The sequence below is a fragment of the Neophocaena asiaeorientalis genome, unplaced genomic scaffold (genome assembly GCF_003031525.2).
Source record: "Neophocaena asiaeorientalis asiaeorientalis breed wild unplaced genomic scaffold, Neophocaena_asiaeorientalis_V1.1 scaffold629, whole genome shotgun sequence".
Taxonomy (NCBI): domain Eukaryota; kingdom Metazoa; phylum Chordata; class Mammalia; order Artiodactyla; family Phocoenidae; genus Neophocaena; species Neophocaena asiaeorientalis.
In genome coordinates, this window is record NW_020175468.1 from 2,531,946 (window position 1) to 2,544,668 (window position 12,723).

At 45.3% G+C, this 12,723-nt stretch overlaps 1 protein-coding gene across 1 annotated transcript in view; it reads left to right on the plus strand.

The window, feature by feature from the left end:
• The first annotated feature begins 12,527 nt into the window (after nucleotides 1–12,527).
• Nucleotides 12,528–12,723, plus strand: part of KCNA7 (potassium voltage-gated channel subfamily A member 7) — a 2,646-nt gene continuing 2,450 nt past the window's right edge. The window contains exon 1 of the mRNA XM_024768229.1: nucleotides 12,528–12,601. Coding sequence (XP_024623997.1) covers nucleotides 12,528–12,601 — 74 coding nt within the window. The remainder of the gene's footprint in view (nucleotides 12,602–12,723) is intronic.

Consider the following 12,723-nt stretch of genomic DNA (forward strand, 5'->3'; position numbering starts at 1 on the left):
GGGGGGGGGTTTCTCTTTTTTTTTTTTTTTTTTGGCGGTACACGGACCTCTCACTGTTGTGGCCTCTCCCGTTGCGGAGCACAGGGTCCAGACGCACAGGCTCAGCAGTCATGGCTCACGGGCCCAGCCACTCCACGACATGTGGGATCTTCCCGGACTGGGGCACGAACCTGCGTCCGCTGCGTTGGCAGGCAGACTCTCAACCACTGTGCCACCAAGGAAGCCCAGGGCTACTCTTCATTGTGGTGCACAGGCTTCTCATTGCGGTGGCTTTTCTTGTTGCGGAGCATGGGCTCTAGGCGCGTGGGCTTCAGTAGTTGTGGCTCACAGGCTCTAGAGCGCAGGCTCAGTAGTTGTGGCGCACGGGCTTAGCTGCTCCGCGGCATGTGGGATCTTTCTGGACCAGAGCTCGAACCCGTGTCCCCTGCATTGGCAGGGAGATTCTTAACCACTGCGCCGCCACCAGGGAAACCCCACAAGAGCTTTTAAAGGGGAGTTTCAGGGATGTATAGGCAGAGGGAGGGGGTTACATGCAGAACACCACAGTCAGCTTTGACAGCTATCTTGAAATTGGTCATTGGTGGTCTGATCAGCATCATCTTGATTGTTTTAAGTACGGTTAGTCTTCAGTTCCAGAGTCAGTTTGTTCCCATTTCTTTGAGGCCAGTTCTCGGAATAGTGGAAGATGAAGCAGCTTATGTCATGGCTACGGTCTGGTTATCATGTAGTTAACTTCTTCCACCTGAGGGGGGTTTGGGTATCTGCACAACATCTCAAAGGAGATGACTCAAAATATTATCAAGAGCCCTTGAGGAGGAACTAAAGGTCCTTAACTTTGTTTAATGACTAAACAATTATTATTTCGTCCTGTTTGACTGCTTTTCTTTGCTTCTGCATTTTTTTTCATTTTTCTGATGAAATTTATTCTTTGGCTAAAGTTTTTTACAGACAGAAAGCAGGCGGAGGACATGGAGAGGGGGTCTGTTCTGGGAAGACCCCATAGGGTCCTGCCCCGTTACAATAACAGTGAGGTGGAAAGGAGTGGTAAGATTCAGGATCTATTGTGAAGGTAGATCTCACTCAGTTACTATAGAAGTGGAATTAGAGTGTATGGAAAAGAGGGACGTTAAAAATAATTCCTAGAGGAAATTAAGGAGACAGCTAAATGCAACGTGGGATCCTGGATTAGATTCTAAACCGTAAAAAGAACATTAGTGGAAAATTGTTGAGATTCAAATGAGGTCTGTACCATTGGTTAATGGTATTATACCCTTGTTAATTTCCTGACAAATAATTGTACTATGGTTATGTAAGTTGACGTTGGTGAAAACTGGGTGAAGGATATATAGGAACTCTGTACTATTCTTTGCACCTTTTCTGTAAGTCTGAAATGATTTAAAAATTAAAAGTTTAAAGAAAAATTTTAATGAAGCTAATCTTCCCTTAATAATAATAAAGGATTAGCTCGGGGCATACTAAACGAAGTAAGCCAGACAGAGAAAGACAAATATCATATGATATCACTTATATGTGGAATCTAAAAAAGTGATACAAATGAACCTATTTACAAAGCAGGAATAGACCCACAGATATAGAAAAACAAATATACAGTTATCGAAGGGGAAAGGCGGGGAGGGTTAAATTAGGAGTTGGTGTTAACATATACACATTACTATATATAAAATAGATAACCAGCAAGGACCTACTGTATAGCATACGGAAGTATATTCAATATTTTGTAATAACCTGTAAGGAAAAATCATCTGAAAAAGAATCTCTCTATATACGTATACATGTATAACTGAATCACTTTGCTGTACACTGAAGCTAACACGAGATTGTAAGTCAACTACAACTAAATAAAAAATAATAATAATCCTCACTCCTAGATTTGTAGGCTAAGCAACTGGGTAATTGGTGGTGCCACTGATTTACAGAGGGAAGACGTGGGAAAGAGTGGGATTGTTGAGGAGGACTTCTGGGTTTGGACACGTCATAGATGTCTGTTTGACACTCAAGTGGAGCTGTGGAGTTGAAAGTTGGAAGATATGGCAATCACGGAAGAATTTGGGCCTGGAAACCTAGATTTGGGAATCATTGGAGTAGATGTAGTATTTGAAGCCATGTGACTGAATGAACTCAGTTAGAGAGGAGAGAAGATGGAGAGGGGAAGACATCTGAGGACCAAGTCCCAAGGCCCTCCATCAGAATTTAGATAAAGCAAGAAGACCCGGCAAAGGAGACTGAGTAGGAGTGATCACAAATGTAGGAGAAAAACCAGGAGAGTTGGGTGTCCAGGAAACCAAGAAGGAAAGTGCTTCAAGAAGGAGGCAGTGTTGGGCTTCCCTGGCGTGCAGTGGTTAAGAATCCGCCTGCCAATGCAAGGGACACGGGTTCAATCCCTGGTCCTGGAAGATCCCACATGCCGCGGAGCAACTAAGCCCGTGAGCCACAACTACTGAGCCTGCGTGCTGCAACTACTGAAGCACACACGCCTAGAGCCAGTTTTCCGCAACAAGAGAAGCCACAGCAGTAAGAAGCCCACGCACTGCAATGAAGACCCAACGCAGCCAAAAAACAATTATTAAATAAAAAAAAAAATTAAAAAAAAGGAGGCAGTGTCAAGATATGGAAGCAATCTACGTGTCCATCAGCAGATGAATGGATAAAGAAGACGTGGTGTATATATACAACAGAATACTACTCAGCCGTAAAGAGGAATGAAATTTTGCCATTTGCTGCAACCTGGATGAACTTGGAGGGCATTACGCTAAGTGAAATAAGTCAGACAAAGACAAATACTGTATGATATCACTTATATGTGGAGTCTGAAAAATACAGCAAACTAGCGAATATAATAAAAAAGAAGCAGATTCACAGACATAGATAACAAACTAGTGGCTACCAGTGGGGAGAGGGAAGGGGGCAGGGACATGATAGGGGTAGGGGGGGAAAAGGGTTATTATGGGACGATATGAAATCACTTGTGTGAAACTTTTGAAAATTGTAAAGCACGATAGAATTTAAAGAATCTTTCACTCAATAGAAAAAAGAAAAAAGGAGGAGGATGGACCTAGAGATTATCAATACTAAGTGAAGCAAGTCAGACAGAGAAAGACAATTATCATATGATATCACTCATATGTGGAATCTAATTTTTAAAAAATGATACAAATGAACTTACTTACAAAACAGAAACAGACTCACAGATTGCAAAAACAAATTTATGGTTACCAAAAGGGAAACATGGCGAGGAGGGATAAATTAGGAGCTTGGGATTAACATACACACACTACTATATATAAAATAGATAACCAACAAGGACCTACCATATAGCACAGGGAACTCTACTCAATATTCTGTAATAAACTATATGGGGAAAGAATCTGAAAAAGAATGAATATATGTGTATGTATAACTGAATCACTAAGTTGTATACCTGAAACTAACACATTGTAAATCAACTATACTCCAATAAAAAATATTTTAAAAAGAACACAGGAAAAGAAAAAAGGAGGAAGAAGAGGCAGTGTTCAGAGTGTCTAATGCTGCTGAGAAATGCAGAAACATAAGGACTGAGGTTTGGCTGCCATAGATGACCTTGACTAAACAATGGGAGATGAAACAGAGACCTCAGGTAGGGAAAAATTTTTAGAGAAGTTTTGCTACAAAGGGAACAGAGAGAGGTGATAATAGAAGGAGAGGGAAGTGGAGTCAAGGAAGGTTGGGTTTTGGGTGTTTGGGTTTTTTTGGCCACGCCACACGGCTTGTGGGATCTTAGTTCCCTGACCAGGGATCGAACCCATGCCCCCTGCACTGGAAGCACGGAGTCCTAACCACTGGACCTCCAGGGAATTCCTTTTTTTTTTTTAGGATAGAAAAGATGTTAAGATAGAAGGTCTTATAGCAGAATTATCTGCTGATGGCAAAAAAAAAAAAAATTAAGCATATACTTATCGTAAAACCCAGCAAGCTCACTCTTAGCTACTTATTCAGGAGACCTGAAAACTTATGTTCACACAAAAACATGTACATAATTTTTATAGCAGCTTTCTCCATAATTGCCAAAAACTAAATGAAACTCAAACGTCCTTCATACAGGGAATGGATAAACACATGGGCACACATGCCTTGGAATAGTACTGAATGTTAAGAATGAAAAAGAGTCAACTCTACTTCAATGAAAAATAAAATGGGGCTTCCCTGGTAGCGCAGGGGTTGAGGGTCCGCCTGCCGATGCAGGGGGCACGGGTTCGTGCCCCGGTCCGGGAGGATCCCACATGCCGCGGAATGGCTGGGCCCGTGAGCCATGGCCGCTGGGCCCACGCGTCCGGAGATTGTGCTCCGCAACGAGAGAGGCCACAACAGTGAGAGGCCCGCGTACCGCAAAAAAAATAAATAAATAAATAAAATAAAATAAAATGTAGGGACTTCCCTGGTGGCACAGTGGTTAAGAATCCGCCTGCCAGTGCAGGGGACACGGGTTCGAGCCCTGGTCTGGGAAGATTCCACGTACTGCGGAACAACTGAGCCCGTGCGCCACAACTACTGAGCCTGCACACCTAGAGGCCGTGCTCCGCAACAAGAGAAGCCACTGCAATGAGAAGCCTGCGCACCACAACGAAGATTAGACCCCGCTCTCCACGACTAGAGAAAGCCCGCACACAGCAATGAAGACCCAACGCAGACAAAAAATGAATGAATTAATTAATTTTTTTAAAAACCGTAAAGGAAAGAGCTACTGATACACACAACAGGAATGAATCTTCCATGCATTATGCTAAGTGTAAGAAGCCATACTGAAAAGGCTACATATCCTATGATTTCATTTACACTTGACCCTTGAACAACACGGGTTTGAACTGCGCAGGTCCACTTATACATGGATTTTTTTTCCGTAGTCAATACTGCAGCACTAAAGGATCTGGTTGGTTGAATTCCTGAATGCAGAACCGTGGATATGGAGGAACCACAGTACTCAGATTTTTTAATTGCATGGACTGTCAGCACCCCTGTCCGACCTGGAGCATTGCTCAAGGGTCAACTATATTTGACATTCTGGAAAAGGCAAAACTACAAGAACAGAGGGAGAGAAAACAGAGCAGTTGTTTCCAAGAGCTGGAAGTGGGGGAGGCAGCTGACTACAAAGGGGAGGAGGGAACTTGGGGGGAAGTATGGAAGGTTCTATACCTTTACTATAGTGGCAGTTACATAACTATCTGTTTGCCAAAATTCATAGAAGTGTACATGTAAAGGGTCAATTTTATTGTATGAGAATTAAATCTCAATAAACTCGACCAAACCAAAAAACTGGCTTCCCCAAATTAATTCATTAATGACAAAGGGAAAAAATAATAACTTTATAATGGAGAAACCCAGCAGACACTAGCCTAACCAAGTGATCAAAATTAATGTCACCGATGATAAGATATAGCAACATGATGTGCCCCCAATATGATGTGATGAGAAGGGTACTTCAACTGTGTGGCATCCTCCCTCCCCGCAAAAAACTATAATCTCAATCTTATCAAGACAAGACAATGCAAGATAAATGCAAATTGAGGGACAGTCTGCAAAGTAACTGACCAGTATTCTTCAAAAGTGTTGAGGTCATTAAAGACAAGAAAAAAGTAAGAAACGATTGCAGAATTGCAGGAGGCTAAGGGGACATGACAGCTAAATGCAATGTGGTACCCTGGGCTGGATCCTAGAAGAAAGAAAGGAAATTAGTGGGGAAATGGAGGCAATTGGAACGTCATTTAGTCAACAGCATTGTACCAGTGTCAATTTCTCCATTTTAACAAATGAACCTTGGCAATGTAAGACGCTAACATTAGGGGAAACTGGGTGAAGGATATCACGAATTCTCTGTGCTATCTTTGCCACACTTTTGTAAGTCTGAAAATATTTCAAAATTAAAAGTAAAGCAAAGAAAAAAGATCTTATTATAACACAGGAATGACAACCTGATACCGAGGAATAGGAGAAACTGACATTGAAATTGACATAACACGTCTGCGTTAGTTTCCTATTGGCTGCTGTAACAAATTACCACAAACTTAGTGGCTTAAAACAATACACATTTATTACCCTACAGTTCTGGAGGTTGGAATTCTTAAATGGGTCCACAGGGCTGTGTTCCTTCTGGAGGCTCTAGGACAGAAGTCATTTCCTTGTTTGCTTTCTCCAGCTTCTAGAGGCTACCTATATTCCCTGGCTCATGGCCCTTCCCTCCAGCTTCACAGTCAGCAAAGTAGCATCTTTCTCCTCTCTGACCTCTACTTTTTTTGTTTTTTCATTTTTAATTACTATTATTTTTTGTCTTTTATCTTCTTTTCCCGCGGCACCATGCACAGCATGCAGGATCTTAGTTCCCCGACCAGGGATCAAACTCGTGCCCCCTGCAGTGGAAGCGTGGAGTCTTAACCACCTGGCCACCAGGGAAGTCCCCATTTTTAAGTATTTTCTATTTTATTTTAATTTCTTACCTGTACATCTATCCTCACATCATCTAAGAATCTGACCTTCCTACCTCCTTCTTGTAAAGACCCTTGTGATTACCTTGGGGCCACCGAGGTCACCTGGGATAATCTCCCCAACTCAAGAGCCTTAATTTAATCACATCCACAAAGTCCCTTTTGTCATATAGTATTGAGTTGGCCAAAAGGTTCATTCGTTTTTTTTCCGTAAGATGGCTCTAGTAGCACTTGGTTGTCTTTAACTTCATTTGAAACAATTTTGTTAGATTTTATGTGACAGCTTGTCATATCAGCGTGCATTTAAAAAAAGACGTATCAAAACTGGTGAATTTTTGTGTAGCCATTTTAATATTGAAGATGGAAGAAAAAAAGCAACATTTTCGGCATTTTATGCTTTATTATTTCAAGAAAGGTAAAAACGCGACTGAAACGCAAAAAAAAAAGATTTGTGCAGTGTATGGACAAGGTGCTGTGACTGAGCGAACGTGTCAGAAGTGGTTTGTTAAGTTTCGTCCTGGAGATTTCTCGCTGGACGATGCTCCACGGTCCGGTAGACCAGTTGAAGTTGGTAGCGATCAAATCGAGACATTAATTGAGAACAATCAACATTACACCACGCAGGGCTTCCGTGGTGGCGCAGTGGTTAAGAATCCACCTGCCAATGCAAGGGACACGGATTTGAGCCCTGGTTCAGGAAGATCCCACATGCTGCGGAGCAACTAAGCCCGTGCGCCACAACTACTGAGCCCATGTGCCACAGCTACTGAAGCCCGTGTGCCTAGAGCCCCTGCTCTGCAACAAGAGAAGCCACCGCAATGAGAAGCCCACGCACGGCAACGAAGGGTAGCTCCCACTCGCCACAACTAGAGAAAGCCCATGCACAGCCGCAAAGACCCAACACAGTCAAAACAAACAAATAAATAAAATTTAAAAAATAAAACAAAACAAAACATTATACCACACGGGAGATAGCTGACACTGAAAATATCTAAATCAAGCGTTGAAAATCATTTGCACCAGCTTGGTTATGTTCATCCCTTTGATGTTTGGGTCCCACATAAGTTAAGCGAAAAAAACTTGCTTGACTGTATTTCTGCATGTGATTCTCTACTTAAACGTAACGAAAACGTTCCGTTTTTAAAACAAATTGTGACGGGCAATGAAAAGTGGACACTGTACAATCATGTGGAACGGAAGAGATCATGGAGCAAGTGAAATGAACCACCGCCAACCACAGCAGGGGCTGGTCTTCATCCAAAGAAGGTGATGCTGTGTATATGGTGGGATTGGAAGGGAGTCCTCTGTTGTGAGTTCCTTCTGGAAAGCCAAATGATTAATTCCAACAAGCACTGCTCCCAATTAGACCAAATGAAAGCAGCACTCGACGAAAAGCGTCCAGAACTAGTCAACAGAAAACGCATAATCGTCCATCAGGATAACACAAGACTGAATGTTTCTTTGATGACCAGGCAAGAACTGTTACAGCTTGGCTGGGAAGTTCTGATTCATCCACCATATTCATATTCACCAGTCTTTGCACCTTCGGATTTACATTTATTTCGGTCTTTACAAAATTCTCTTAATGGAAACAATTTCAGTTCCCTGGAAGGCTGTAAAAGGCACCTGGAACAGTTCTTTGCTCAAAAAGATTAAAAGTTTTGGGAAGATGGAATTATGAAGTCGCCTGAAAAATGGCAGAAGGTAGTGGAACAAAAAGGTGAATACGTTGTTCAATAAAGTTCTTGGTGAAAATGAAAAATGTGTCTTTAAAAACCAAAGGCACGGGCTTCCCTGGTGGCGCAGTGGTTGAGAGTCCGCCTGACGATGCAGGGGACGCGGGTTCGTGTCCCCGTCCGGGAAGATCCCACATGCCGCGGAGCGGCTAGGCCCGTGAGCCATGGCCGCTGAGCCTGCGCGTCCGGAGCCTGTGCTCCGCGACGGGAGAGGCCACAACAGTGAGAAGCCCGCGTACCGCAAAAAAACCCAAAAACCAAAAACCAAACAAACAAAAAAAAATCAAAGGCACTTTTTGGCCAGCCCAACATATTCAAAGGTTCTGGGAATTAGGACTTACGACGTGGACATCTTCCGGGGGTGGGGGTGGGACATCATTCTGCCTCGCATATTAATGATACAAGAGAATTAGGAGTGATGACAGGAGCTGAGTCTGCAGGCGGGACAGAGAGATGGGACCCAGGACACAGGCGAGATGTTGGTCTTGGATTGGGAGGGACAGATGAAAAGCAGAGCATCTGGGCAGCTGATAGAATGGGCTGTGGGAAGATGAAGTGTCTGGTAGCCTCTACGCTTTCAGAAGAATGAGGAGTGAGGGAATCAGCTGATTGAAGGTGGAGGACCAGGGTGTGGTGGGGATTTGAGGAGAATGAAGATGGGGAATGGCCATCTTGTGGGGGGGGTGGGTGCTGAGTGTACCTTCATGAAGGACACAGAGCAGGGTCACAGGAGGGCTGGGATTTGGGATCCAGCCCCCCTCAGAGCCCCCTGGGAAGGCACAGAGTGGGTGAGAGGATTTACTAGGGTTGGGGTTTCACCCCAACAGTGCCCTGGAGGGGATCATAGGCAAAGAAGGGGAAGACATCCAAAGGAGAGTGACTTTATGGGGGACCGTGGAACGGTGGAAGCAGGGGGAAGAGGGAAGGGAGGACAAAATGTGGGGAGTCAAAGATAATGAGAATCTAATGGGGTCAATGCATTGTACCTGCTGGTGGGCTTGAAAGTTGGCTTTATTTTTATTTTTTTGCTGCACCCCCATAGCTTGCAGAATCTCAGTTCCCCGACCAGGGATTGAACCCCAGGCCATGGCAGTGAAAGACAAGAATCCTAACCACTAAGCCACCAGGGAACTCCCTTGAAAGTTTTTTTCTTAAATTTGGTTGGTGGGAAAAGGGAGTGCATGGACAGAGAATGGGATGATAAAAATAGAGTTTGCCTACTGTGTAGCACAGGGAACTATATTCAGTATGCTGTGATGAACCATAACGGAAAAGAAGAGGAAAAAGTATATTTATGTATAACTTTACGTGCTGTGCAGCAGAAATTGACATTGTAAATCAACTATACTTGAATAAAATAATTTTTTCAAAAAAGATGAGGAAATCAACTAAACTCCCATAAAAAACAAACAAAAAAGAGGAAGAAAGAGATAGTTTGGGGAGTTCCCTGGCGGTCCAGTGGTTAGGACTTGGCACTTTCACTGCTGTGGCCCAGGTTATCCTGCAAGCCGTGCCGTGTGGCCAAAAAAAAAAAAAAAGTTTTAAGGGTGTGTAGTTACTGATGACAAGGACAAGGGTATGACCGAGGAAGTGGGTGGCACAATCAGGGGGGACAGATAGATACGGGTGTAGTTTCTTTGGGAGGAAAACAAAAATTGCCTAAGATTGCAGTTTTGCGTGCAAAACTCTTATGAATATAAGAAGAACCATTGTGTATATACCTTACTTTTAAAAATTATTTTAAATTTATTAAAAAAAAATTTGGCTGCGTTGGGTCTTCATTGCTGCGCGTGGGCTTTCTCTAGTCGTGGCGAGTGGGGGCTGTTCTTCCCTGTGGTGCGCGGGCTTCTTATTGCAGTGGTGTCTAAGCACGTGGGCTTCAGTAGTTGCAGCATGCAGGCTCAGTAGTTGTGGCTTGAGGGCTCAGTTGCTCTGAGGCATGTGAGATGGTCCAGACCAGGGGTTGAACCTGTGTCCCCTGCATTGGCAGGCGGATCCTTTTAGTCCCCTGCATCGGCAGACGGTCTGTCAACCACTGCGCCACCAGGGAAGCCCTGCAGGCGGATTCTTAACCACTGCACCATCAGAGAAGTCCCATGTTGTATACTTTAAATGAATGAACTGTATGGTATGTGAATGGTAGCTCAATAAAACTGTAAAAAAGGAAGGAAGGAAGGAAGGAAGGGGGCTGGGATAGATCAGAGGGCAAGATGGATGGAAATGATGGGTTCAGAGTACCAAGAGGCCACGTGTGGATTATCTAGTATCATGGTGTATGTTAACAAACCACCCAAAGACTGTATGACTGAAAACAATAAAGATCATTTATCTCACTCACAGGTCTGCAAGCTGGGCAGGGCCTCGGGGAGAAGGCTTATCTCTCCTCCAGCGGGTAGCCTGGCCGGGGCAGGAGGATGTGCTTCTAAGATGGCTCACTCACGTGGCTGCAGGCTGGTGCTGGGGATGAGCTGTGTGTTTAGTAGCCTAGAGTCCTCTCCACATGGGCCTTGTCATCTAGCCTGCACAAGTGTCCCAAGGAAAAGCGTGGGGTGGAATGTTACCTTTTATGACCCAACCTCGGAAATCACACTGCGTCTCTTCCAAGGTGGTCTGTTAGTTGAGGGTCTCACCAAAGGCTGGAGAATGGACTCCACAAGATAGGGTGTGACATGGCCTGGACAAAAAATACGGTCCTTTTTGGAAAAGACAACCGGGTACAGGCCAGGTTTTAGCAGAATCATCTATATGGGGATATTGAAATTATTAAGAATTATGACAGTCGTTTTAGAGTGATGGATATAGAGCCAGGATTGAAAATCTCCCATGAAAGAGTGGGAGTGGGCAGAAGGGAAAGAGATGAGTTCTTTAGGGAAGGCTGGGAAGAGTTGTCCATGGATAACTTGAGCTTCAAAGGAGCTGAGGGAGGGAGAATTGTCTGGAAGTGGCAAGAAGGAGCGCCCACCTGAAGGCTCAGTGGTAGGAGGGTGTTAAGAGATAAGGTTGCAGGCAGGAGAGATCGGTGCACACACAGCATTCAGAAACCTACAAAGAGGGATCTCTGTGGGCTCTGAGAATGAGGAAAAAAAAGAGAAAGGAGACCAGAAAGAAGGGAAAAGGCCAGAGAGATGGGGAGACAGAGACCCAGACACGGGTAGGGCCAAAGACCATGAAAGAAAGGGACACAGACACAGAAAGAGGTAAACAGAAATCCAGATGGATGGTGACATAGTATCCCAGAAAGAAATTGTAGACAGGAAGAGAAAGTGCCAGAATTCCTAGGGGGTTAAAACCTTTAGTGTCTCTCTCTACTCCCCCAGCAGAGGGCGCCCGGGGCCTCATTCCCTGGAGTCCGGGTGTCCAATCCCCACGACTTCCCGCCAAGCACATCGGATGGGGCTATTTTTACCCCGTGTCATAGGACACCGGTGGCTGGAAGGCCATCGTCTGTCTGTCCTTTGGTCCCTTCGAGTGACCCTGCGGCATTTCCCCAGCCCACCCCTGACCTGTTCCTGGCAGGCCTGGTCTCCTTTTGCACTATTCAGGGCTGCAGCTCAGGCCTTGCTGGGTCTAAGAAAGTCTGGCAGAGAATCCAGGTGGAGACCCGGGGGGTGGGGGTAGGGGCAACCCGAGCGAGGGCACCCCATGTGGGGGGCACATGCTCAGGGTTTAGAGCTGCTGGAGCATCCCCAGGATGGGGAAACCACCAGGACAATGGCAGAGACAACCTAGGGTGAATGTCAGAGAGAGATTCAGAGATATGAGTCGGGAGAGGCTCGGTCCTCCAGAGGCCCTGAGACAGAGACTTGCAGTAATTCAGAGAAACAGGGAAATAAAGATACCCAAAGGGGAGACCCAGAGAATCCCAGGGAGAGAGACACAGTGGGCTGAGAGGTAATGAGAGAGGAGAGACCCAGAGAGACAAGAAGCAGAGAGACCCAGACAGAGGGGAAAGACAGAGACCAAGAGAGACAAGAAAGAAACAGAGATAGAGATACAAGAATATAAGAAAGACGGAGATTCGGAGAGACCAAGACACAGAGACTGACGGGAATCCCCAGACACAGATGACCCTAGAACGGCAAAGCTCAGGGATAAATGACCCATAGAGATACTCAGAGATAAAACCCCGAGATCAGAGATACAGTCAGACCCAAAGTGAAGACATAGCCAGACACAGAGACATACAAAAGAACGAGAGAGAGAGACAAAGAGATGGAAATTGGTGACTCGAACAGAGCGGCTCAGATACTCATAAAAACATAGACGAGAGACATACACGGAAACCCGGAAAGACGCAGGACAGAGATCTCAGGCGATGGAGAGACAGAGTGAAAGGAACCCCGAAGGCCAGGTGGACCCGGAGAAAGCGCAGCGCCGCGTCGCCTGGGGGTAAATGGAGGGCGCCCCGGCAGAGGGCGCCCGGCCGCCCTCTGCCCCGCCGGGGTCACGGCGCCCCCTCCCCCGCGTCCTGGCCGCACGGCCGGGCTATTTTTACGCGTGGACACCGGACA